The 25,549-nt window shown below is 39.2% G+C and overlaps 1 protein-coding gene across 1 annotated transcript in view; it reads right to left on the bottom strand.

The window, feature by feature from the left end:
• The window catches only part of FRMPD4 (FERM and PDZ domain containing 4), an 873,455-nt gene that overhangs the window by 25,558 nt on the left and 822,348 nt on the right, over positions 1 to 25,549 (bottom strand). The window contains exons 6-10 of the mRNA XM_030807547.1: positions 24,831 to 24,876; positions 16,163 to 16,267; positions 13,567 to 13,674; positions 9,442 to 9,573; positions 5,365 to 5,484 (exon numbers count right to left, since the gene is read on the bottom strand). Of these exons, the coding sequence (XP_030663407.1) occupies positions 5,365 to 5,484; positions 9,442 to 9,573; positions 13,567 to 13,674; positions 16,163 to 16,267; positions 24,831 to 24,876 (511 nt within the window). The remainder of the gene's footprint in view (positions 1 to 5,364; positions 5,485 to 9,441; positions 9,574 to 13,566; positions 13,675 to 16,162; positions 16,268 to 24,830; positions 24,877 to 25,549) is intronic.

Genomic DNA, 25,549 nt, shown 5'->3' with positions numbered 1-25,549 from the left:
CCACGTGCCATGGGTGCATGTCTCTCAGCCCATCACTTCACTGCTAAGAGTGAAGTCATATTCTCTCACCTGTTCATCCCTAATATGATCTTCCACCTTTGCTTCTCCTTAAAATCTTAAACCTATTTGGATTGCACAGCACCCCTTGTCAGAAGTGGGTCTGTCCAGAGACAGGAGATAGGGTGGTCTGATTTAAGGCAGCCTCTGAGAGCAGTTACAGGCTACCATTTTGTTTTGCTAGTCTTGGGTTTACCAGTTATTTCCAAGAGCTCAGGGTTGTCCACATGGGCTCCAAGGGGTTGGGGGCCTAGATAGGGTCATTTTATACAGTCCCATAAAGGATGGGGTGAGAAAACCATTGGCACAGTGAGGAATCAATTTTTTGAGAAATCATTTTCTTCAACAACTGCTATGCCGTGATGGATTGAAAGAGGATTTGGGAATAGAATCTAGAGACAAAAGCCCCAGGTTTGATTCTAGGTTCTGTCAACTTCTAATAAAATGACCTTGAACATGGCATTTCATCTCTCTTGAGCCTCAGTTTCCTTATCAGAAAAATGGGTTAAGTCTCAAAAACAACTAACTTGAGAGTTAGCAATGAACTCGCAAGGTTGCCATGATACCTGTAAATATGTTTCATGAAATGGAAGATACTTGATAAAGATGAGCCATCACTATTACTTCTCCTAAGAGTCACAGCTGGGACCATATTTCCCATCACTGCTTTACCCTGTATTTAACTAGACTTCTGGATGAATTTTTTGACAAGGTGATTAATTACATTATATAATTAGTTCAGACTGATCCTGGAGAATGAGTGTGAAATTTGGAATATATATATATTCCAAATATATATATATATTTGGTACTAATAATGCTTTTATTACTCTCAACTATATTACTTAAAATACAATTATACAAGCAAATGGGTAGTATCTGTTTTGCTAAATAGAGATCCCAAAAGGCTCCACTTGAGGCTTCCAGAATGTTCATTTATAACTAACATGTTAGGTCTTAAAAAGGAAACCAATGAAACTGGAAAACATCATTCTCAGTAAACTATCGCAAGGACAAAAAACCAAACACCGCATGTTCTCACTCATACGTGGGAATTGAACAATGAGAACTCATGGACACAGGAAGGGGAACATCACACTCCGGGGACTGTTGTGGGGTGGGGGGAGGGGGGAGGGACAGCATTAGGAGATATACCTAATGCTAAATGACGAGTTAATGGGTGCAGCAAAACAACATGGCACATGGATACATATGTAACAAACCTGCACATTGTGCACATGTACCCTAAAACCTAAAGTATAATAATAAAAAAAAAAATAAAAAAAAAAGGAAACCAATAGTACTACAGTATTTGAAAACGTTTTGGAGCCTCTTAGGTCTTACTCATTTGCTAATTGACATAACAGTCTTTCTCTTAACAGATAGTGGACAGGTAAATGTCAGTATAGCCCATTGTAATGATAAATTTGAACAATCTGGACTATTAGCATTTATTGTTAATATATATGCTAAAATCTGTAAAATATGTCATGGACCATTAAGAACTAGGAGATTAATAGATATTAGTATTGCAACTTCTGTTTTCATCATCATGATTCATCTAGTCAATGGCTACTGTCCTCGTTAGAAGCCCACTAAGTTAAATTGATTTTATCTTTGTAAAGCGATACATGTTGCTCCTGCTTACTCTTTTGTTCTCTAGGCTTGTTTTGTTGCATCTTTTTAGTATCTTGAAATCAACATGGGCACCCAGACACCATTTGCAGATCTGTTGACTTATATTAGATGTTATTTTAGACTTATGGTAGCATGTATTCTGTGATACAAGGCATTTCAAAGAAGAGGGTCTGAGGCAAAGACATTCTGATTTCCTGTTTCAGCGGAGGATATATGACAGTTGCTTTATTTTGGTCTTTACTGCCTACCATACTTGTTTTTCTGTTTTTCCCCCTCTGGCTATGCCTTGAAGAGGTGGCTAATTCACTGCCTATTTTATACCCAAGGCAAGAAAGCAGAAACATCCTCAGTCTTTTTCTGTTAGTCCCTGGGCAAGATTTCCAGACACATTTTTGTGTTCCGAGGACAGTCTCACATGTATAAAACATGTGTCTGTTGAACAAGAAAGATCTCCCTAAACTGCATTAGATTTGTGCAAACGCACCTTAAACAGAACTGGGTTTAACTGTACTCCTTGTCTACTTAAGAGGTCTCCTCTCCCCAAGACAAATGCAACCATATTGTTCTTTTATAAATGCAATGGACTCGTGATGTTTAAATGGAAGCAGAGTAAAATAGTTGTAAAGCACCATCTTGTGAATGGGGTGAGTATATAATTATAGAGAACAACCACTGAATGCACTCACTGTCTACAGCGACTACTGACCAGCACCTGTAACTATTTACTTGCAACTAACGATGTAGCACATGATCTGAGCTGCAGTAGCAGAGCCCTGGGTTGGTTCTTAGCAGGGACATGGGGAAGATAAGATGCAGTAACAGATCGGCTGAGAACCAGGCTCTGTTTCATGCAGTCACGCCTGCTGGGGACAAGGAGATATTGTTGACAAGTGAGGGGTCCAGGTGATCAAAGCTTAACATTAAAAAAACCCAAAACGTGGCAGTTTCGTTGTTCGGGGTGGAAAATATTTTAAAGCACACTACACATTTCTTTACTTGGTCAACAGGGTTCACTGAACAGGACTTGACTTTTCCCAATGATGTAGGGTTATCTTCTTGAACGTTAATCATCCCACTGAGCTGTAAGTACCACAGTCTTCCAAAGACCACTGAGGTGGGGAAAATTTGACTGGCCTCACCCTGAGTGCCCCCATCTGCTAGAAAATTCTTGTATGTTCTGTGTCTTTCCTGTCTGACTTAACCTGTGATCTTCAGGGCTTATTGCCATTTTAATTTATGTCACCGTTCTTAACCTCTGGTACCTACCTTGTCTAGTCTCTCTTCCATCTTCCACCTACTTTTTTTTCTACCCAGTTTTTGAAGATTACAAATGTTTTGAAATATACAAGAAAGTATTGAAAATAGTAGAGCAAACATTAGTGTTATTAACTACCTAGAGTTAACAAATGCTTCTTTTTATTATATTTTTCTTACTTTTTTGCTTTATATATTTTATATATGGTTCCAGCAATGTTTGCCTTATACAGATATTCTCAAAGACAGCATGTCTTTTTTTTTTTTTTTTTTGCTTCATTTTTGTTTTTTCTCTCTTTCTGGCAGTGGGGAGGGGGAGGTTATGTTTAGATTTGCAACCTCTTCAAGTAGTTAGTTCTACTGCTAGATGTCTAAGTTGTCTAAGGATTAGGTAAGTTGGTTCTTACTGTTTAATGTGATTATATTGGAAATTTAAGCGAGAGTAATAGGAAGCAGCTATAGTAAAATATAGGAACACCTCATAAATATCAACTTGGATAAATTCCCTTTGGAACAAACTACACCAGATACTCATTCCTGGAAACTTTCATCTTTGGGGAATTATAGCTCAGAATCAGGTATCAGTCTGGAAAAGACTGTTCTCTTCAAGTTTTACCACCTTGAAATTAACAATTCGGTAAAATGAATATCACAATTTTTCAGAATAATCTAAGCATCAAATGAATGAATAAATAAGTAAATAAAGGAGAAGGGAAAACTCTCATCATACCAATTAATAAATGCAGAAGCAATAATGAAATTAGAAAAATCATAATTTTCAACCACAATTATAATAATGGATTCAGATAAGAATAATCAATTAGGGCTGGGCGCAATGGCTCACGCCTATAATCCCAGCACTTTGGGAGACTGAGGTGGGCAGATCACCTGAGGGTGGGAGTTCGAGACCAACCTGACCAACATGGAGAAACCCCATATCTACTAAAAATACAGAATTAGCCTGGCGTAGTGGTGCATGCCTGTAATCCCAGCTACGTGGGAGGCTGAGGTAGTAGAATCTCTTGAACCCAGGAGGCAGAGGTTGCGGTGAGCCAAGATCGTGCCATTGCACTCCAGCCTGGGCAACGAGCAAAACTCCGTCTCAAAAAAAGAAAAAAAAAATCATCATTCGGTACTAAAACTAGTGGGTGAGAGTTTGATGAAGAAGATAATAAGAGTTACAGGCCGGGCACGGTGGCTCACGCCTGTAATCCCAGCACTTTGGGAGGCCAAGGTGCGTGGATCGTGAAGTCAGGAGTTTCAGACCAGCCTGGCCAACATGGCAAAACCCTGTCTCTACTAAAAATACAAAAATTAGCTGGGCGTGGTGTCAGGCACCTGTAATCCCAACTACTTGGGAGGCTGAGGCAGGAGAATCACTTGAACCCGGGAGGCAGAGGTTGCAGTGAGCCAAGATCGTGCCATTGCACTCCAGCCTGGGTGACAAGAGCAAGATTCTATCTCAAAATAAATAAACAAAAAGAGTTACAAAGTGACTCTCCACAAATTACTTTTTAATTACAAAAGGAAGAGTAGTAGCTTTTGGGTGAATTCGGAGAACATCACCTTAACCAAGAGTCGAAGTTCGTTTTGCCATTAAAGGGATAAACTGACATCATGTGCCTCTTGATGGGTTACACTGAGGACACAAAGTCACTCGTGTTCTTCCCAAAATGTATGACATCAATCTAATCATAAGAAAACATCAGAGAAACCCAAATTGAGAGATTTCTATAAAATAGCTGACTAGTACTCCTCAAAACTATCAAGGTGGTGAAAGGCAAAAAAGGGCAGAGGAATGTTCCAGATTTAAGGAGATTAAAGAGACATGACAACTAAGTGCAAAATGGGATCCTGCAGTGCATCTTGTTCTAGAAAAAATGTATATATAAAAGACATTTTGAGGATAATAGGCATAATATGGATATAAACTGTAGATGAGATAATGGAAATGTATCAGTGTTTACTTTCCTGATTTTGTTACTTGTATAATAATTGTATAAGAAAATGTCTTTGTTATTAGAAAACACACGCCAAAGTATTTAGGAGTAAACCAGAATTATTTTGGTAATTGACCTTCATATGGTTTAGAAAAAAATTACTTTTGTATGTGTATTTGTGTGAGCAGAGAAAATGTGCATATACTAAAGAGAAAGTAAATGTGGTAAAATGTTAACAACTGGTGAATCTGGATGAAGGGTATCGATGACTACTCTTGCAACTTTTTTGGAAGTATGAAGTTATTTCAAAATCAAACGTAAAAATAAAAAGAGCATCACAGAATTATTGTATGATTCACTGAGCTTGAGGTAGGGGACAAAAAAGAAAGATTTCAAGTTAAAGAATTCAGGGCAAAGCCCCGAAGTTAGTTTATGTCACAACATTGATATAAAACATGCCAAAATTTTAACATACCTGAACATAGAGATACTCGAAAGCAACTGGATCTCTCCTTAAAAGGTCAATTGGATCTTTTGGAACGAAGCTAATTCGGAAAAGACATCTCATCTTATGGGAGCTGGGCCTCTGTGTCACCTGGAAGAGTAGACCAATCACACAAGAACCCTTCAGTGCTGACTGAGAAATGGCTGAGGGATACTGAAGCAGTCAACTTTTTTTGGACACTAAGGAAAGAATCAACGGATATTCTTTTAGTATTTATAGATACTCATTCCCTGAAAACTACACATAACCTTGCCACTCAGGTTGGGTTCCCCAGAAGCAGACCCTGAGATGAGGGGTTGTGTGCAAGGGACTTATTAAGAAAGTGCTCCCAGGGGAGGCTAGTAAGGGAGTGGGGGAAGCAGGTCAGGAAAGAAGAGGAAGCCAAGCAAGGGTGCCTCCTCAGGGAACCCCAGCAGAGAGTAGCTATAGCCTGATCCTGCAGGAAACCCTGGAGTGGTAGCTATACCACAGAGCTGCTGAGACCTCAGCCAAAGGAGCACTGATGAGTCATTCATTTAGAGCTGTCCCAGGGGATATGAGTTTCCAGGTTTGGACACGATGGGCTCCGGTAGTCTGAGGGCAGTCCTTGGAAGAAGATCTGCAGATGCTGGCTGTTAGTGATAGCACCCCAAATCTACATTGGGGAGTACAAAAAGGAGATCCAAAGAGACAGCAGAGAGATTGTCCAGTGTGGTTTATTATTGCATAACATTGCTGTGTTTTGTTTTGTTTTTCCAAATTAGACTCCAGACTCACTATTGCAATGAAAACATGATAGTGTCAACCCTAGATGACATCACATCGGAAAGTAGGAAGACAGAAGTTTTGGCCCATGTAGTACATCAGATTCTACAAGTTTTCAAACTACTCCAAACTTCTGATATCATGATGATATTGTTCCACTTGCTCAATGGAGCTTAAAATATACCACGGGCTCTTCAGGGTTAAGGACCATGGCTCATTTCAGTTTGTTTTCATTTTATACAGCATAATATGTGTCACATACTAGAAGTTCATTTCTTAATTCCTTTTGCAACAAAAGGAAATCAATTAATAAACAATAGGTGTTTAATAAACACTGGAATGAATGAAAGACATTGGACTCTAAGAAAGAAGGCAAGAGCTCATTGATTTCCCTTCAAGGAGTCAACAAAACAAAATGAAAACCATGCAGCATGAACCAACACAGTTGTGTGTAATACTCTTATGCAGGGGACAGATCTGGCAATTCAAAAATGTTTGCGAGCTGCAATTAAAAAATTTAAAATAAAATAGCTTCATTGAGTCCCATGGTGTGTGTATGCATGCATGTGTATGCATTTACAGTTCGCTAACTTTGTTGAACAGAAGAATTCCAATGGAAAAAGACACCCTACTTGTACACATGTGGGCATCCTGAGTAGTCGCACCAGCTTTCTGGCTGTGGGCTACTCATCACTGGCTGATGGTAAAGCAAACCAGGAACAAAGAAACTGGGGACCCTAAGAGGCCGCTAGTGCTGGCCAGCCTTGCTGTTGTGTTTCACAGCGACTTCATGGGCTATTTTGCCAGAAGGTTTGTTCTGGTGTGTTAGAAAGTCAGGAATCACCATATCTCTGACTCCTTTAATTACTGGTTCAACTTTTCTTTCCTGAATTTTCCATAAGCCATCTTATCTTGAGTTTACTTTTAGTATCAGAAGGTTACGCTGGTTTTGGGAAATGAAGTAATGTAATGCAAAAAGGTTGTTTCAAGTCATTAGAAATGGCAGTCCATAACACTTTCTAAAATAAACAAACAAATAAACAGAAACAAATTCTTGGAAACTTTAAGTAGTATATAAATAATATTTTCTAGCAGAAGTTTAGTATCAAACCACTATAAATTCAGGTAAAGTTGCTTAAAAGTTCCACTGGGATGTTTTCATAGAAATTAAATGTTTTAAAATGATTTTGTTATTGGAAAAAATATAATTTCTTACTCTCCACTTTTATCATGCCTACAAATATTTTAGCAATCAATTTTTTCATATGCATTAATTTTAAAGGCATATAGCTGGTTTGTTTCAGGATATTTAAATCCGTTTTCTTTTCTAGAGATTATACTTGATTTTTAGCACTTCACTTTTAGTTCTGATTCTATAATGAAAAATAAAGTTAAACAAAGAATGATTATTAGAAGTTGTTTCCTTCCAGCATTTTAAAAGAAATATAGTAATTGGAGCGGGAAGTTTTGTTTACCTAGCATCAGAAGAGACTTTGAGAGAATCTTTGTCCAACTAAATCAGCATGAAGCTTTCCTATAAAGGCTATGTAGTAGATAAAAGTTTAGAGAGGAGGTATAACCAGAAAGATCAAAACGTTGTGGGGGGTTTCATTAGACTCGTAGTAACTGGATGTCTGCCCATTTCCCCTTGACATTTATTGCTATAAGCTGAAGGATATTTACAGCAAACACCTGTGACCATTCGATAGCACAAAGCAAACCTGAATAACAAGAGAGCAGCCCACCATCAATAACAGACAGCATGTCGGTAGGCACATGTCCCAGCCCCTCGCCTCTCGGTGGGATACCTCTGAGGTGTGTCCTACACTGTCTCCCAATGCTCTCCAGTAGGACTGAGCTCCAGTTACCCACAGTGGAAACTGGTTTGATAATACATTCTTTATTGGCCTCTCAATTTTTCTCATCTCTCTTCCCCATTCCTCTGTGGGTATTTCCAGATATCTCTTCCCAAATAAACTACATGCATTCAAATCCTTAAGTTCTGCTTCCGGAGGAACTCAGATCCAGACACTGACCTTTCACATGAGAGATTCTGTATGTCAGGGGTTGTGCCCCTGTAATGAAGCATAAAATAAGTCCTTTATTTCCAAGCGTGTTTGGCACAGGTTAAAATAATAACCATTAGAAGTGATTTAAAATATCTATAGGTAGATTTAGACTCAATAGAGGCCAGGCATGGGGGCTCATTCCTGTAATCCCAGCACTTTGGGAGGCTAAGGTGGGAGGATCGTTTGAGCCCAGGAGTTCAAGCCTGCAATAAGCTATGATTGCGCCACTGCACTCCACCCTTGGCAGCAGAGTGAGACTCTGTCTAAAACAAAACAAAACAAAACAACACAACAACAACAAAAAAAACAAAAAAAAACTTGATGGAAATAATAAGCCAAGTTTAGGTAGAGGAATATAAATCACAGATGGCAACTTTTGAACTAATCTATTACAAAAAGTTGGACTGAATCAAGAGAATCGGAGATATTTGCAGGACCCAATGTGTGGGACACCAGCTTTTATATACAACAACCAAGAAGCACTTTAGTGTGACAACACTTTTTGCCCCTCCCTCCAGCTGGCAGCATCTGATGCTTCTCCTCCTGGTGTCCCCTCCTACCCCTCTCCATAAAGTTCTGTTATCATTGATCTCTCCTGTGGAAGAGGAATTTGTTGAAATCTTTTATACATTCAACAAAGACTTTGCTTGTGTCACAAGAAAAATCAGGGTGCTGCGCTGAATTCAGCAGCCAAGCAGCCTGCTTGTCTCCCCAGGGAACAGATGGGGGTGGCATCTTGGTAATCAGGAACTGGGACACATTGGTAGATCACATATTTATAGCGGGCAGGACTGGGGCAGAGATTTCAGGCTTCCAAAAATAGTCAAGTATGCACCCAGAATTTCAAACAACTAAATATGATTTTGGATTAATTTAAATAATCCCAGAAACCATTTCTTTTTAGTGGTTTCAAGAGATTCTTGACCAAAACAGGTGAACAGATCACTGTAATCCCATAAAATATAATTTTACAGAACTATATTCTCAATGTGCAGCTGGTGAGACTTTGAGTGACAAATCTAGCTGTGAGACTGACAGTCTGCAAAAGATGGGCAGAAAGGGAAACATGACCTTGAGGTGTAAAATGCATTAAGAATGCCAGCACTTCCTTTACAGAGGATACCCAGGGATACAATTAATACATTTACAGGATTAGAGTGGGAGAGAAATCTTGGACTGGGCAACCTGTGCTCTAACCAGCAGCCTCATCACTTGAGGGGGAGATTTCACAGACCTGAGTTAGAGTCTCCTGTTCATGAAGCAAGAGCAGCTTGGTTCCGGCCCCTTCTGTCCTCTGCTCCAGCATGAGAGAGAAGTGTTCAATGCCTTTGATGGAGAGCTTCTCTTGAAGGGTTAAGATGACATCCTTACAGAGGAAACATGAACATGATGAGACCAAAATCGAAGCTGCCATCTTGTGGAGTCTACCATGACTGAAAAGTGTTACACATGTAGGCTGCCAGTCTTGAAATTTTATACGTTTGGTTGATTCTGAAATTTAATGCTCCAAAGATCCAAAAAGATGCAGAAATGAAGCCTTCCTTCTCTTGCCCTTTTCCTGGCCTCCTCGATCATTCAAAATCTTTATGGAGTTCAAAATAGAGAGTTAACAAGGTAAATAGCTGGAGGAGGAGCTTAATATCATGTAAGCTCTTGATATAGAAAGGTTGTCAATAGATTATGCAGTGTAGCCAGTTCAATTCTCCTTTTTTCTAAATGGGGTAGCAATTAAACCAGTTCTGAAAGTGGTCTGCCCCAAGGGTTGGAAAACATGGCCTGCATGCCAAAACTAGCTCACCATCAGCTTTTGTAAATAAAGTTTTAATGGGACATGGTCATACCCATTTGTTTATCCAAAATCTATGGCTGCTCTTGTGTGCTGCATCAGCAGAGTTGAGTAGTTGCAACAGAGACTGTGAAGACAAATATCTGCTTGCTGACCCTGGCTTACCCTTCTGAAAGAGCAGTGGTGGTTGTAAGGAATGGGGGCTAAGGAAACAGTTAGGCTTCTAGTCCCAGCTCTACTACTTATTAGCTGTGCAGCTTTGGGGAAGTTATTTAGTCGCTAAGTATCTTAGTTTCCCTGTGTGTAAACTGGGGATAATAATAATGCTTATCTCAGAACGGATATAAAGATTAAATGAGTTCACACATACAAAGCGTTTATTATAACACTGTTTGGCACAGAGTGAGGGCACCATAATAATATACATATATTTATTTTACATCTCTGGGGAAGGTGGAATGAGCAAGCTTTGTCAGCAGTCTTTTATAGGATTAAGCATTTATGATCAGAAAGGTGTTCCATATACAAACACACACATTTACTACAATGTAAAACTAATCTCTTCAACCTATACTTTTTTCATGTACTTGAAAACTGGTAAAGGATCCCTCGAAGATAATTTAGACTCAGATGCTAAAAATTGTATAGGGAAGTTTTGTCCCACTGCAACATTTGGAAATTGCTGGAGACATTTTTGGTTGTCACAATAGGGTTGGGGACACTACTGCCATGGAGGATGTAGAGGCCAGAAATGCTGCTCAACATCTTGCAATGCAGAGACAGCCCCACAGAAAAGAATGATTTGGCCCAATATCTCAACAGTGCCAAGATCCAGAAACCTTAGAGTGAAAACTTATAGTTTTATTTTACTGACTTTTCTGATGTTTTAATCCTTCTCTGTGGTCCTTTTTCAATTTCTTCAGGCCCCATTAAATCAAAGATCCCCACATCCACCCTCTCCTGAAAAAAAATCATTCAAGAGAAATGCCTTGACTATGTTGAATTAAAAAAAAAAAAAAGATTTCCCCGCTTTATAATTTTCTCTTAAAGCCCAGGAAAGAGAAAACAAAACCAGCCTTTGTGTGGCAAACATACTTTATAAAGCATTTTCCTGAACCACCAGGGAGGACATTGAAAAATCAATAGCAATAGTTTTTCCCTATTGTAATTCTGCAGCAAGAATTTTGGCAATTTTTGTTACACAGTGTCATATTCCTTTCATAACTATACTATTTCTACTTTACACCTACCAGCCAGTGTCTATTGTAATAATGAGGCTGTTAGGTATAAGATAAGATAACTTGAATTTGATGTGAACTCTTTGCATTTCTTCCTGTCTTCTCATTGTCATCTGCAATCCTCGGGGAAATCAAACTTAGTCTTGCATATGTTCCGTAATAAAGAGGCTGGAGGGAATGGACAACAGGGCTTTCTTAAATTTAGATTTATTTCTGTTAAGAAATGCATTCAAGTCTTTACCTAGGTCTTCAGGTGGGGTAGGGAGTCCAATGGCAGGGAGTCCAATGGCAGGGAGTTGACCAGTTGGCAACACAAAACAAGGCCATGGTGTCAGAAAGAGCTGTAATAATGTAGCTCTGTGGGTTATTTCAGAGGTCTGCCAACCATGACCTGTGGGTTATATCTGGCCATGCCCATTTGTTCACATATTGACTGTGAAATAACAGATTAACCTTGCCTAAAGAAAAATTTGCTCTTTTTCTCCCACTCTTAGGAAGTAACCTGTAAGCCCTTGGACTGTCCTGTCTGATAGGAGTGTTTTTGTTTACTGGGTGGCCTTGGGCCATACCAGATAGTCTGTGCTAACAATTGATTTATAGTGAGAACATTGGGCCATATGGTATCAGCTCTAACTCTAGAGAGACTGGATACTAAGGTCAACCATGCAGGTGGTTAGCTGTGTCTATGTGGAAACCCCCCGATAAAAACTCTGGACACCAAGGCTCGGGTGAACATCCCTGGTTGGCAGTACTTGATGCATATTGTCATGCATCATTTCTGGGAGAATTAAGCATTATCTGTATGAATCCACTGGAAGAGGACATCTGGAGGCTTTCCACTCAATCTCTCCTGTGCCCTGACTATGAGCCTTTCCCATTGCTAATTCTATTCTGTATTCTTTTGCTATAATATACTGTAATTGTGAGTATAACAAATTGCTGAGTTCTGTGAGTCCTTTGAGTGAATTATCAAAACTGAGCATTGTATTAAGGACTAACCAAACCCACCTGTTCATGGCTGCTTTCCTGATACAATGACAGAGTTCAGTAGTTGAAACAGAGATCAAATGGCCCACAAAGCCTAAAATATTTACTATCTAGCCCTTTCCAGAAAAAGTTTGCCTACTCTTGGGTTAGTTGATCAATAATTACATTAACGTCTCACCACAAATTGATAATGAATGAGGAAAAAGGGAAGAAGACCTTTCTAGTCATCACCATTTAAAATTAGAAGTCTTGTATGAAGGAAGTTAATATTTCATCTGGAATGATTTAAGGATGATTTAATGCTCCAACATCAATCTAATATTTTCCACTGCATGACCTATTAAGCCACTACATACTTATAGCAATTCGAAACAAGCTGCTTGCTGGTATCATGACAATAAGAATACACAGTGAGTGGGTCTTTGCAGAAATGCTTCTACGTGTGAGGTCTATGCTGATTAATTAAAAAAAACCAAGAATTAGAGGTCGGATATTGATAGACATTTTTTAACAGAGGGTTGATATTCTCTTGATAGATTATTATACAGATAATCACTAGGTACTCTTTTACCTTCATAAAATCTTTTTTACTGTGCCATGTGAAGAAAGCCTATTTTAGGCTGATGAAGCATTAGGGAGCAATCAATTTCTGAATACACTTTTGTCCAATAAAAGGAAGAGACTCTGTACTTTTCTTTTCCAGGAAGAAGGCATGTGGGGAAAAAAAACCATATGCTTTGCTATAATATCTATTATCTAAAACTCACCTGTGGCTCTGAAAGACTAGGATTGCTTTGTGAGTCTTCCTTTCCAGCCCTTCTTCTAAGAAGCAGGCCTCATTTCTGCCTCTTTATGCATCATTACCATGAAATTGGTTACAGAAATTAAAAGTAAATGTTACTTTTACATTATTCTACCCCTTGTTTTTTGCTGGACACCAAAGTAGCAAATATTCAATTAACAGCTAACATCTTAATCTTCTGAGCAGCTGATATTGCTGAGAAATCATGCTGGCCTTGGGCAGGGTGCCAAGCCTTCTTGGTGATAGTCACACTATTTTAATTAACCTGTAGTTGCATTAAAATGACTAGCTCTAGTGTTTCTTCACTGACAGCATATTATATTGTTCTGCAACACCAAGAGAAATAAAAGAGCAGAACCTTCTTGGTTTAAGCTTTTGGCTTTGGTTTGGTTTGAAGTATTCACAGACTACATTATATGGAGGCAATCAACAAAATTGCAGAAACAAAGGGATAGTTCTGAAAGAAGATGCTGCTACAATGGCTCACAGTGTCCTGCATGTTGTACCTGAAAGAGTCCAGGGACAGAGTTTACCAGGTCATCTTACCTTAATGGAAGTGCTGCAGTCAAAACGAAATGATTTGGTCTGCCCATTTTCCAGATAGACTTTCAAAACATTTGGCATAAAAAGAAGTGAGTTGTCCTTAACAGTTTCCTGTTTAACAAAAAAAGGGGAGGGCATAAGTTGATCAAATAATAACTCTTCTCTTTGCAGTAGCAGCACATCTATAGTTTATTCTAAGCATGGCATTAAAAAACAATCAAACTCTCTAAGGCCAACAAGGCGTTCCTTTGGTGATACGTGAGTTAAGTTGCTCATAGCAAAATACATTTGCTCATCAGAAAATCAATCAGATGAGTTTTTTTTTTAACTCAGGATTCCCCACTGGCAAACATGATTGCAGATATGATTCTTTTGTAATTAGGCTTTGACATTTGGAACTACAAGCCCAGACCTAAGCAGGGCAGGATGTCTTGAGCAGAACAAAGACCAGCAATGATGCTGTTTGATGAGGTACTGTTGTTGCCTGGCAGTGTCATGATGGTGAGTCACCAGCATAAATAAGCTTCAAGTGTAAAGTTATTTTGTGAAAGTATTTTCACCCAGTTAGGAATGATTCTTAAACTCCAAGGGAACTCCATTAAATCTTGCAACTGCAAAAAACAAAAACAAAAACAAAAACAAAACTCCAAGGGAAAAGATAAGGAATGGCTTAGTGTGTTAAGAGAGTAAAACATTGTCTATAATGAACAAGATCATAATCTAGAAATAACTCAGAAAAAGATGCCAGCTTGAAATATGACAAAAAGCAAACAATAGAAATGTTATTTCTTTGCATTTTTTCTTTCATTGGAAGTAGTGAGAGATGAGAGAGAAGAAAGAGGGAGGGAGAGGGCACACTGAATGAGTTCTATAAGTCCCAGGAGTGAGCTGAGTTATTCACATGTAGTTGGTCATAAAGTCCTAGTAGTTGAGGAGAACTCAGCAGTCATGAGTGCACACATCCCTTGTTTTGCACATGAGGGAACTGAAGGCAAGATGTTCAGGAATTTGCCAGTGTCAGAGAGAATTCAGTCCCTAAGTATTTCCATAATGGGCCTCCTGCCTTTCACTTCCTATTTCTTTTCCTGAATTTCCTCCCCCTCCTTTCTGCTCCTGTGGACTTCCCGCACAGTCTTGCTCTCAAGTCACTGAATAAATCTGGATCCCAGTCCAGAAGAAATTGCACTCAGTGACTCAGAAGAGCAAGGGTAAACTGGAAATGAAGACAGTCATGAAGTCTGAGGAGCATCCACATGACTGAACATCCCTGCCATCCACAAGCCTGTGGCAGGGCTGTGGAGGCTTCAGGAGATGATTATCCTCAGCGGTGTCCTCACACATCAGCTGCCTTGCAGGAGTCCTGCTATATCCAGGGATGAACTGACACTGCTGTAAGCAGCTTCTAGAATCATACTCTTTCTAAAGATGCATAAACTACCTGGTTGCCCAATTACATGCTCGAAAGCTCTGGGCAGAAAAGGTAAGTTTCAGAGGACTTTCTGCTATGTATTGATTCCTCTGTACCTTCCACCCTTCAGCTGGGACAGTCTTGTTGTAAATTAATAATGTACAGTGACCGTGCCTCCAGAGTGATGGGACGCATTGAGAGGCACAGAACAGACCATGCTCACAGGGCAGCACAGCCACAGCCTCTAGCCTTCCCTACAGGCATCACAATAGCTGGACCCCAAGTGGAGCAGCCCTAGATCAGTAAGTTTTGATTCAAAGACACTTGGAGCGTGAGTGCCTTGCCCAGGATGTACAGGCCTACATCTTCAGATTCAGATCCAGAACCAACCTCAGAGAAGAGTTTGTGATCAATAATGCATATATCGTAAGTGAGATTTTATCCTCGTGGATTTATTTAAACAATACCAACAGAACACCAACGCTCTGGCATTTCAAAGGTCCAAAAAATATTAGTGCCTTGGATGATAGTTTTCTAAAAACTGAAAACACTTCAGTATATTTTTGGGAGAAAAAGTCAAAAACATCCTGTTGATAGTTGCATTATTCATTTTGAAGATCAATTAAGTGCCTGAGTAATCATGATTTCTATCAGGACCTATTTATGGAGATGTGGGCGGTATTTCTTCAGTTCTTGTTGCCTACATAAAATTTTTCCATCATTTTAACTTCTTTGCCTGATTAGTTGAAAGATTAGGCCTTTCTGGGGAAGTAAAAAGGAGAAACAATACCTTTCTCAAAAATACATAAAGCACTATCACATGGAAGAATGCTTAGTTAGCAGAATGGGAAGAAATAGGTGGAAGTTTCAAAGAGGCATATTTTACTGAGTATGAATGAGGCAGTGTCAGTGATCCCAAATCATATGAACTCCTTTGCAAAGTAGTGATGTCTCTGACACTGGAGGCATTCTAGGAAATCCTGGACTACCACATATTCTGACCATGCTACAGGAGAGTCAGGCCCAACCTGATGATCTCTCAAGCCCTTTACAACCTTGAGATTTGACACCTCTGTAAAAACCAACAACCAATTTCAGATCAATCATTCCAGTGGGACTGCTGACTTTGAGTGCAAAGCTTCTGCCTCATTGACTCTCTCTGAGTCACAAAGCAGGCGACTGTAAACTCACCGACACTTGGCCGTTGATGATGACCTCCTCAGAGAAGCGTACTTTGACTGGATTGGACTTTAATCTTGCCTTTTTTGCAGCACTAATAAATGCTGATTTGGGAGACTAGAAGCAAAGAAAACATTTTATCTGATTACTGGTAACATAATGCGAACCTTGTAACAGTTGTTTTCCATCTTAAGTATGCAATAATTTTGCTAAAAAATAAAATGCTTGGTGCATGTCCGATTCAAGGACAAAATGCAAATTATAGATGCAGTCAAAACTCTGTCATGTCTGTAAGTTAGTAAGTTTGATTTAGTCACCAGATCAGAACTACCACTACCATCTTCCATGTTTTAACTGAGCACATTTCCAGGGATCTTTTAAAACAATGGCTGCAAAAGCACACAAGTTCTGCTTTTAATAGAGAGCTTTGAGCACAGTGTTCAAGATGAGGTGGTAGTCAGATCTAATGTTGGGTTTATGATGAATTGATCATTAATCATCTAATTAATGAGAGTGGAGAAGAGCCATTGATAGTCCTAAAATGATTCATAATCCCATTGTTATTCACATTAAGGGCATATGGGCATGTGAGCAGACAAGTACTCTCTCTCTCTCTCTCTCTCTCTCTCTCTCAAGCACTCATGCTTTATGTACCTGCAACCTGAGTTTTAGCCTCTTCTTGGTAACTTGTGATCCTGTGATCTTACTGGGCAGGGTAGAGACGAGACCTTTCCTTACAATTGAAAGTTGACTTCATATTCTTCCTCATCTTATGGGCTCTTTGTGCTTTATGATCCTCTCCTTTCTTTTATTAGAAAGAGGGGCCATGTGGCACAATTCTTCCTCAGAAATTGGAAGTACAATGGGAGAACCTGCCTAGAAGGGTGCTGTGATACTGGGGCATCCCTTGCTGCAGGGTCTTGGTAAAGTCACTTTATCTGAGAATCACCATTGTTGCATAATTTTAAAGAAGCCTAAGGGGAAGGGAACTCACACCTAGTAGAGATCTACTATGTTCCAGGCATTGTTTGTTTATTTTTAAAAAGAATTACATTCTCTATGAAAGCTAATACAGAGGTAAATAGTTTGAATCATACAATTGTTATTTTATAAATGAAAATGGTCAAATATTGGCAATTGCCTATGGTTCAAACTAATGTTTTCCATGCTATATAGTCTTAAGACATTGAGGCTGTTGTGTAAAGAATTCTAGTAATTGACTCTAGAAACAACACAGAGGCTTAACCCTCTATTTGTTGTACTAAACTAGAGATACAAAAGCCAACTAGGGTGACCTATACTTTGGTTTTCAAATAAAATGAATTTAAAAAAGGACTCTCATCCTTCTCAAATACAAGTATACTTAAGATCAATTAAATTTAAAAAGCAATATGATGAAATAGATAAATCAAATGTGGTCCATCTGTACAATGAAATATTATTCAACCATAAAAAGGAATGAAGTTCTGACACATGCTACAACAGGGATGAACCTGGAAAATATTTTGCTAAGTGAAAGACACCAGGCACAAAAGGCCACATATTGTATGATTCCACTTACAGGAAATGTCCAGAATAGGCTAATCTATAGGGACAGAAAGTAGATTAGTAGTTGCCTTGGGCTGGGGGTGGAGGAGAATGAGGGAATGAGGAGTGATGCTTAATGAATACGGGGTTTCCTTTCGGGGTGATGAAAAAGTTGTGAAACTAGGTAGTGGCAATGGTTGTAAAACATTTTGAATGTACTTAATGCCACTAAATTGTACACTTTTAAATGTTTAAAATGGTACATTTTATGTTATGTGTATTTTACTGTAATAAAGCTGTTGAAAAAAGTATGATAAAAGGTGTGTGTGGGGTGCGTGTGTGTGCGTGTGTGTGTGTGTGTGTATTCCTGGATGGAGTTTTTGCTTTAATACCAGGAGAATCCTGTTATTTCTAAAGTTCCCCTCCATCCACACCTATCCCATCCTTTGCTATGAGTAGTGTCTTAGAAGACTGGATAAATGGATGATTTGTCTCCCAGAGCTTGAATTCATCCATTTATGCAAGATGTTTTAAGAGAATAGCTGCCCTCTTTAAAAAACAAACAAACAAACAAACAAACAAACGACAGCAAGAAACCGAAAGAATAGCTTTAAACATGCTCAACGTGACTTTTAAAAGTCCTGCTGCAGAGCTGAAGTGATGTGACAGGGTGTTCTCATCAGTATCTTTGTAATTATAGGCCAACTTTAGTAATGATTAACGAGCAAATCATACAGTGGTGAGTGCATTTGCTTTTGATATGTCATTTTTTAGCTGAAGGGAAAACATTATTCTCTCGTAATGATTTTAGGCAGGCGGTATTTACATTGGCACAATGAGTTGAGCACAAGTGAAACGGCTGTAATACAGCTACCCAGAACAGACACTACTAATTAGATGAGATGTTTAATGCAGCCACACCCCACTTCTCCAGCATTGTTTGGGAATGAAATATTTCACATGTGTTCAGTGTGCCAGATACCGAGGTTTATTCCTCTATGCATCTCAATTTTTAAGTGTTATATTTTGCCATATTTTTCTAAAGTGTTCCACCTAATTCCTTGCTTCAATAAGAAGTATAGAGTTTTCGGATGCATATCATTTGATATAACCTTAGAGTGCCATGGTGTTCCCAGGGATCACGAAAATACATAAGGTTATTTGCCCCTGAAGTAAATAGCCCCATATTTACTAGCCTTGCTGAGGCCAGTAAATGTGGGGCTATTTACTTTAGGGGCAAATAACCTTATGTACTATCTCCTCTCTCTAGCTGTATGTAGCATGCCCATTTTAGGTAACTTCATTCCTGTGCTTATTTACAATGCCATAATGAGAAACATGGTAATTTAGGAAGACCAGAAAGGGAACTAAATAGCCAAGGCTGTTAAGTAAATATTATTTTATACACAATTTGAAGTCAACAGACTCGGGATAAACTTCTAACTAAGAATTCATAACAAGTACTTTTTTTTTGTTCTGGGTTTGTGACTATTTCATAAAACTGACAAACGTTTTGGAAATTACTTTTTGATAACAACTACATAGGCTCTCCAAGTCTGAAGGCTACTTAACAAGAATCAACAAAGTACTGGCTTATTCCACTGGCTAGAGTTACTTGTGTTATATGGGGTAATGTAAACCAGTCATGACTATAGTTTTAACACAGATTTATCTTTGCTTTCAAAAAATATACAATGTGTACCACTTGAAAGCCTGCTGAATTAATTCTGAGCAAACTGTAGGTGTTGATCACAAGCACTTCATATCCTGTGGTGGAAATAACAAGTAATTACCATTTAGAATAATCAGATTCTCTTACTGTTAATTAATTTTAAGATTATCAGGCCCCTAATCAACCCCTGTACATTTTTCCGAATTTGCTGTTGCTAAGATGGCCACAATAGCGTGTGGAATGCTCCTGATGCTTTTTAATGCTCTTAGAAGTTAGTAGAACATAGTTTGAAAAAATTACAGAAATAAGATTAATTTCTGAAATTGAAGGGCAAGGTCTTAAACTTGCAATTCCTAGAGCTCTATAGTATTACTTACATAGCAGGTATTGAGTGAACATTTGGTGAAGACTCGCCTACAGTTATCACTGGTTGGCTTAGTTTGGAGTCTCCAAAATGCAGACCTAAGACAAGGATTCACAAGCAGGTAGCTGATTTGGGAGGTGCTCATGGGAATCCCAGGTAGGTGAGTGGGGAAGGCAGGCAGGAAGGGAGAATAAAGCAGTAAAGCATTCGCTGTTACTAAGGCACCACTATAGGCAACTGGAGCTTACTCCTGCTGGGAACCTCTGGGAAACAAGGTAGACCACATGCCTCAGAGTTATACTGTCTGAGGAGAGAGGGAGCTGGGGTATTTATCCACCAGTTTCTGTCAATCATTGATGGAGTGTCTCCTTGTATTGTAAGTTTTCAAAATTCATATTTTCCTGCTGCCTCAACATCCCCACAAACAGGTTGTGAGCAGGCTGCCCAGGCAACCAGGTATACCAGTGTGATAAAGTTAGCTCCTGCCGCAAGTACTCTTTCCCATCCTCCCCTCACTGTGACTTAGTAACATTTAAACAGAACAATGAAATTCACTCGCACTTTTCTTGTGTGTTCCACCCTGACCCCCTGATAATGGCACTTGCCCACAGGCTCTACCCTCTCTGTCTGCTCCCTGCCTGCTTGGTTGAATCGGCTTCCTTGGTGCTCCCTCTCATGTGACCCCTCCTCTTGGCATGCAGTTTCTCTAGGACCTGTGAGTATAAAAAACTTCTTTTTCCTGCACCTCTCCTGTGTCCCCTCTTGTGGCTACACCTGACTGACCACCATGTAAGAGAACACAAAACACAGCCTTTCTGGGAATGATAATTCCTCAGCACTTGTGGCCTGCTCCATGAGCATGCTCCTGGGGCCAGGAAGAGCCCACAGGCAAAGACTCACAGGTGTTCTCCATTGGAAATTGGGCTGGCATGCTCAGCATGACATATGGTCTGGGCTCTGATAGTATGTGCTACACTGGGATTTCCACGAGGAGGTGTGTAGCCTCTCTCAGCTGTGTGGAAAACAGTAAAATGTAGTTAGGAAGTTGGAGGCAGGAAAGCAGGTCCCTCAGCTCTTTGGACTAGAAGAAACCTAAAGGAATGTGAATTATGCTAGCTCACGGGACACCAGAACTGAGAGAATGACTTAGCTTAAGTCCCATTGAGTTGGGGTTGCATGAGGGGAAGTTGTAGAAACTCTTTTTTGTTTTTTGAGACAGAGTTTCACTCTTGTTGCCCAGGCTGGAGTGCAATGGTGCAATCTTGGCTCACTGCAACCTCTGCCTCCCAGGTTCAAGTGATTCTCCTGCCTCAGCCTCCCTAATAGCTGGGATTACAGACATGTGCCACCATGCCCAGCTAATTTTGTATTTTTAGTAGAGACGGGGTTTCTCCATGTTGATCAGGCTGGTCTCGAACTCCCGACCTCAGGTGATCTGCCCGCCTTGGCCTCCCAAAGTGCTGGGATTACAGGCTTGAGACACCGCGCCCAGCCGTAGAAACTCTTTAAATACTCTCTGTCTCAGGTAAGACTGGCTTTGGAATTCTAGACTTGGAAACTGTAGAAAGCAGAGTCAAAGGAAAAAAGGAAAGAGCTGGCCAGTGAAAGATCTATAATAAAAAGGATAACAGTATAAGGAAAGAAGATGGTATATCAGAGCCAAACAAATAAAACCCATGAGTAACCCAGAAATTCCCCTTCTAAAATTCCATCCTGGGGAAATACTAACTACAGATTAAGACTTATACATAAAGATTTTCTTTTTGGAATTATTTATAATAGCAAAACATTAAAGACCATGTGAAAGGCCCAATGATGGGGGTTGGTTAAGGAAATCTTGGTTCAGTGTAACGTTTTGCAGCCATTTAAATGATGCTTATAAAGAGTTTTTGATGACATAGGAAATGTTTATGATATATTTAGTAAAAGAGGCAGAATAAAATTATATGTACAATATGATCTCAACTAAGGCATAGAAAAAAAGACTGGAAGGAAATAGGTCAAAATGTTTACACTGGTTGTCTCTGCGGGAAAAATTTGCCAACACATTTTTCTGCATCTGTATTTCTTTCTCTACTTCCACTTAGTACTTTTTTTCCCAAGAAAAACAGTAAAAATCGTGGTGGTGGGGAAAGCCTACCATAATACTTTTTTAAAAAAATGCAGCAACCTATTAAGAATTACTTCTTATTAAAGAATTTCAGGGATCCTAAGACTCTCACCCCATTCCCCCTTGACCTAGGTCTCATTGGAGATCAATTTCTGCGGTTGGGTCATGTTGGGGTACCCTGGGCACACGTGGAATGTGGCCGGAAGGTATAAACATTGGCTCTCTATCTTTACTGGACCTTATGCAGAAGAAATACAACATTAAAAATGCTGTCCAGCAAGTTGCAAAAGAAATTAAAATGCTAATTTTTGTTGTCTGTAATAAAAGTAGAACTTATGGACTTTCTTTTGGTCTGCTGGGCCATCTGTTTCTGTTTGTCAATCTTGATTGCCGAGAAGATGTTTAACAAATAAATGAAACTCAATAAGTTTTTTTTTTTTTTTTTTTCCACAAAAAGCAACTTGCTTGTAGTAAAATCCAAACACAAAAATATAAGTAAAAGATTGCAGTCTTGTCTTTTCCCATCTGCTCTCCTCTCCATGTCTGATATCCATTTAAGAAACTTTGGGGCTTTAATTCTTTAATTTCAACTTCCACACCTCGGAGGAGAGAAAAGCCATTTGGGATTTGAACAGTAAAGGGAAGACTTTAGGTGGGACAGTGGTTCTCACCTGGGAGTAATTTTGCTCCCAAGGGACATTTGGTAACGTTTGGAGACATTTTGGTTTGTCACAACTTGGGGAGAGGGTGCTACTGGCATCTAGTAGGTACAGGCCAGGGATGCTGCTAAACATCCTATGATGCACAGGACAGGTCCCCATAACAGAGAACTCTCCAGTTCAAATGTCAACAATACCAAGGTTGAAAAACCTTGAGGTAGCATTTAGAATTTGGCCTGAGACTTGAAAGGTGAGAAGGATTTATTTAGCGAGGCCGAGGAGGTGGTGGGACTGGAGTCGTTTCTCGAAGGAGAGTGGTCAAAGGAAAGTCAAAGATGAGAATTTATCTGCAGTGATTGGGCAAGGGGAAAGTGACTCTGGAGCAGAGGTACAGCTGTTGGCTATAAGAAAATGTGACACTTCCTCCTAAATATTGTGGCTAAGCGTTGCCTTTCAATGTAGCACAACGGCAAGAGCCATCGGAACTCCTAGAAAATTCCAGATTATCTGTTAAAAGGAAGTGCCATGATTCGCTGATAGTAATCAATATTCAAATGAATAACAAGTCACATGGACTCCAATGGCAAACAGCAAGTAAAGCCACAAGACACAACCATAAACTTACATGTAAAACTTCTTTCTTTTTCTAAGTTTACTGCATGAGGTAAAACAGTATCCCACATTGCAAAACAAGCAAACAAACAAAAAACAAAGGTCCTGCCTGATCTTGCATTTCTAATAGATTATAAAATGTAGAAAGAGAATTCTGGAATGACAATGCTAACGTGAAGTTCCATCAGGAATTTATAGTTGTTCAATCTCAATTTATAGTTGTTCAATGCTTATTATAGACATTTACATTGGCTTTACCCAAATGAATTTGTCCACTGCAAATAAATAAAGAAATGTGGATAGATTTGAAGTAAGTGAAAATGACAATTTGGTTAACCAAAACAATCTAAAAACAGCCCAGCTGTATTTTATATAGAAGCACATGGAAGGAATCTTGGAATCAGACAGATGAGGAGAACAAGGTTCTGAGCAGCTGTGGTAGTCACTGCTGACTCATTTGTTATACTGCTGGGAGCTAGATCTCAAGTCGTGGTTCTCTAACATCCTGGGGCCTCCTTAGTTTTCAAATCCCAATGTGTGTGTATGTGTGTAAGTTCTGTCAAAGAGATGGAGTTAACAGTAACAGTCAATATTAAACTGAGCTTTTAATATAAATATGCATAGTTACATCCTAGATGGCATAATTTGTTGTCTTGGTTAGTTCTATTTGTGGTCTTATCAGAATCCTGATCCTTATTATTTCCTGTCTAAAATGCCTAGCCCACAGAGCTTAGGGGAAAAATTCTGGGACAGGGGAAATGAAGATTTTGGTCAGAAGGTGGAGATCAGCAAATACCAGAGCCCTTTAATTGATATAGAAATGCTCCAACTCTATGGGGAAGAAAATAGGAGCTTAAGCAGGCTGGAATCGCTGCCACTCCGTATGAAGGCCAGACTGACGGGAACCATTTTGGGAAAAATCTGAAGGAATTTGCCTCAGTAATTTTTAGTTCAACTGACAACGTATGAAATTTGCAAGCAGTGGCAAGTCTATACAAATAGAAAGGAAATTAGTGGTTGCCTAGGGCTGAGTGTGGGAACAGAGATTAATTGTAAATGGGAACAGGGATCTTATTGGGGGTATGGAAATGTTCTCAAACTGGATGGGGTGATCGTTGCATATCTCAGTAGATTTTATGAAGACCATAGAACTGTACACTGAAAATGGATGAATTTTATGGTAAGCAGATTATACCATGATAAAGTTTTTTTTTTAAATCACAAGAACTGTCCAGTTTTTAAATCACTTTCCACCCTCCTAACCATGATAGCTGAAATCAAATTCTGACAGCATATATCATATAACATCTACTCTTAAAGCAGACTTTGCTAAAATATCCAGTTCTCTACCAAATTATTTAGATGGGGATAAGAATAACAATTATGCATTGACCTCCTACAATTAGATAGTCTCATGAGATTTGTGTTTCTTAAGCTGGAAACCATAAGAAGGTCTTGAATTCAGTGTCATTTACAAATGTGACCATTGCATAGGACTGGAACAGCTGGTTGTCTTTCAAGAACTTTAGAAAATGTATTACTCCCTTTTCTCTTCAATGAATGACTTTGCTAACATGGAGTATAAAGTACAAAAATAGTCAAGATTTTTGAACCCATATTGTGAGTGCATGTTATTTTTCTCTGCTGTTATTCATCATCATGGTTTTACTGGAGTGGGCAGAAGACACAAGAAGCCTGAGAACATTAAGTGGCACTTTTATTCACAGAACACTTACAGGGTAAGGCTGAATGACAGTGAGGAGTATCGATTCTTTGCAGCTTCTGTAAGAGAGAAAAACAAACATATTTATGATACGCACTGAGCCCGGACTCTAACTAGTAAGAGTTTTCTTTCAAAACAAAATGTGTGATGCGTTAGTGAATGTTCCCTGGACTCCCAGGATAGAGTAAACCAAATAGCTCAGATGTAGGCTTTCAGACCACACAAAAGCCAAAATGAAGTGTTTCCTGAGTTTAACGAACTGCCCAATTGAAAGCTTCCTAGTAAGTTTACATTGGGCAATATTATCTGTGTTGCCAAACAGCAGGACCTTAAAATAAAACCCAGGAAGGGAAGAACAGTTTTAGAAGCATCAACTAAGTCTCTATATTTTTTGCTGCTCTCAGAATTGATTCTCCCCTTCTGATTTTCCTTTAGCCTATTTTTCTTTGCTGCTTAAAAATTTCTCTGTAGTTTTCTGTCAGGAGAAGAGATTTTTAAAAATTCTGTCAGTTCATGGAATGTCATTACATCTCAGGATCAGCATCCAGAAAGAAAAATGTTATTGTAGGTTTCCTATGAAAAAGATAGCATCCCAGCAAACATCGGTTCCCATACTGTGTGGCTTAGTAAGTCCCTGGTCACAATGCTAGGATCCTGGGCTGATAAATATTTCAGACAGGCACCGGTTGGGAAATATTACTCACAATAGGCTGCACTTCATGGCTAAAAGCA

Source organism: Nomascus leucogenys, chromosome X (genome assembly GCF_006542625.1).
Source record: "Nomascus leucogenys isolate Asia chromosome X, Asia_NLE_v1, whole genome shotgun sequence".
NCBI classification, from domain to species: domain Eukaryota; kingdom Metazoa; phylum Chordata; class Mammalia; order Primates; family Hylobatidae; genus Nomascus; species Nomascus leucogenys.
This window is presented reverse-complemented; position numbering and strand designations above follow the sequence as displayed.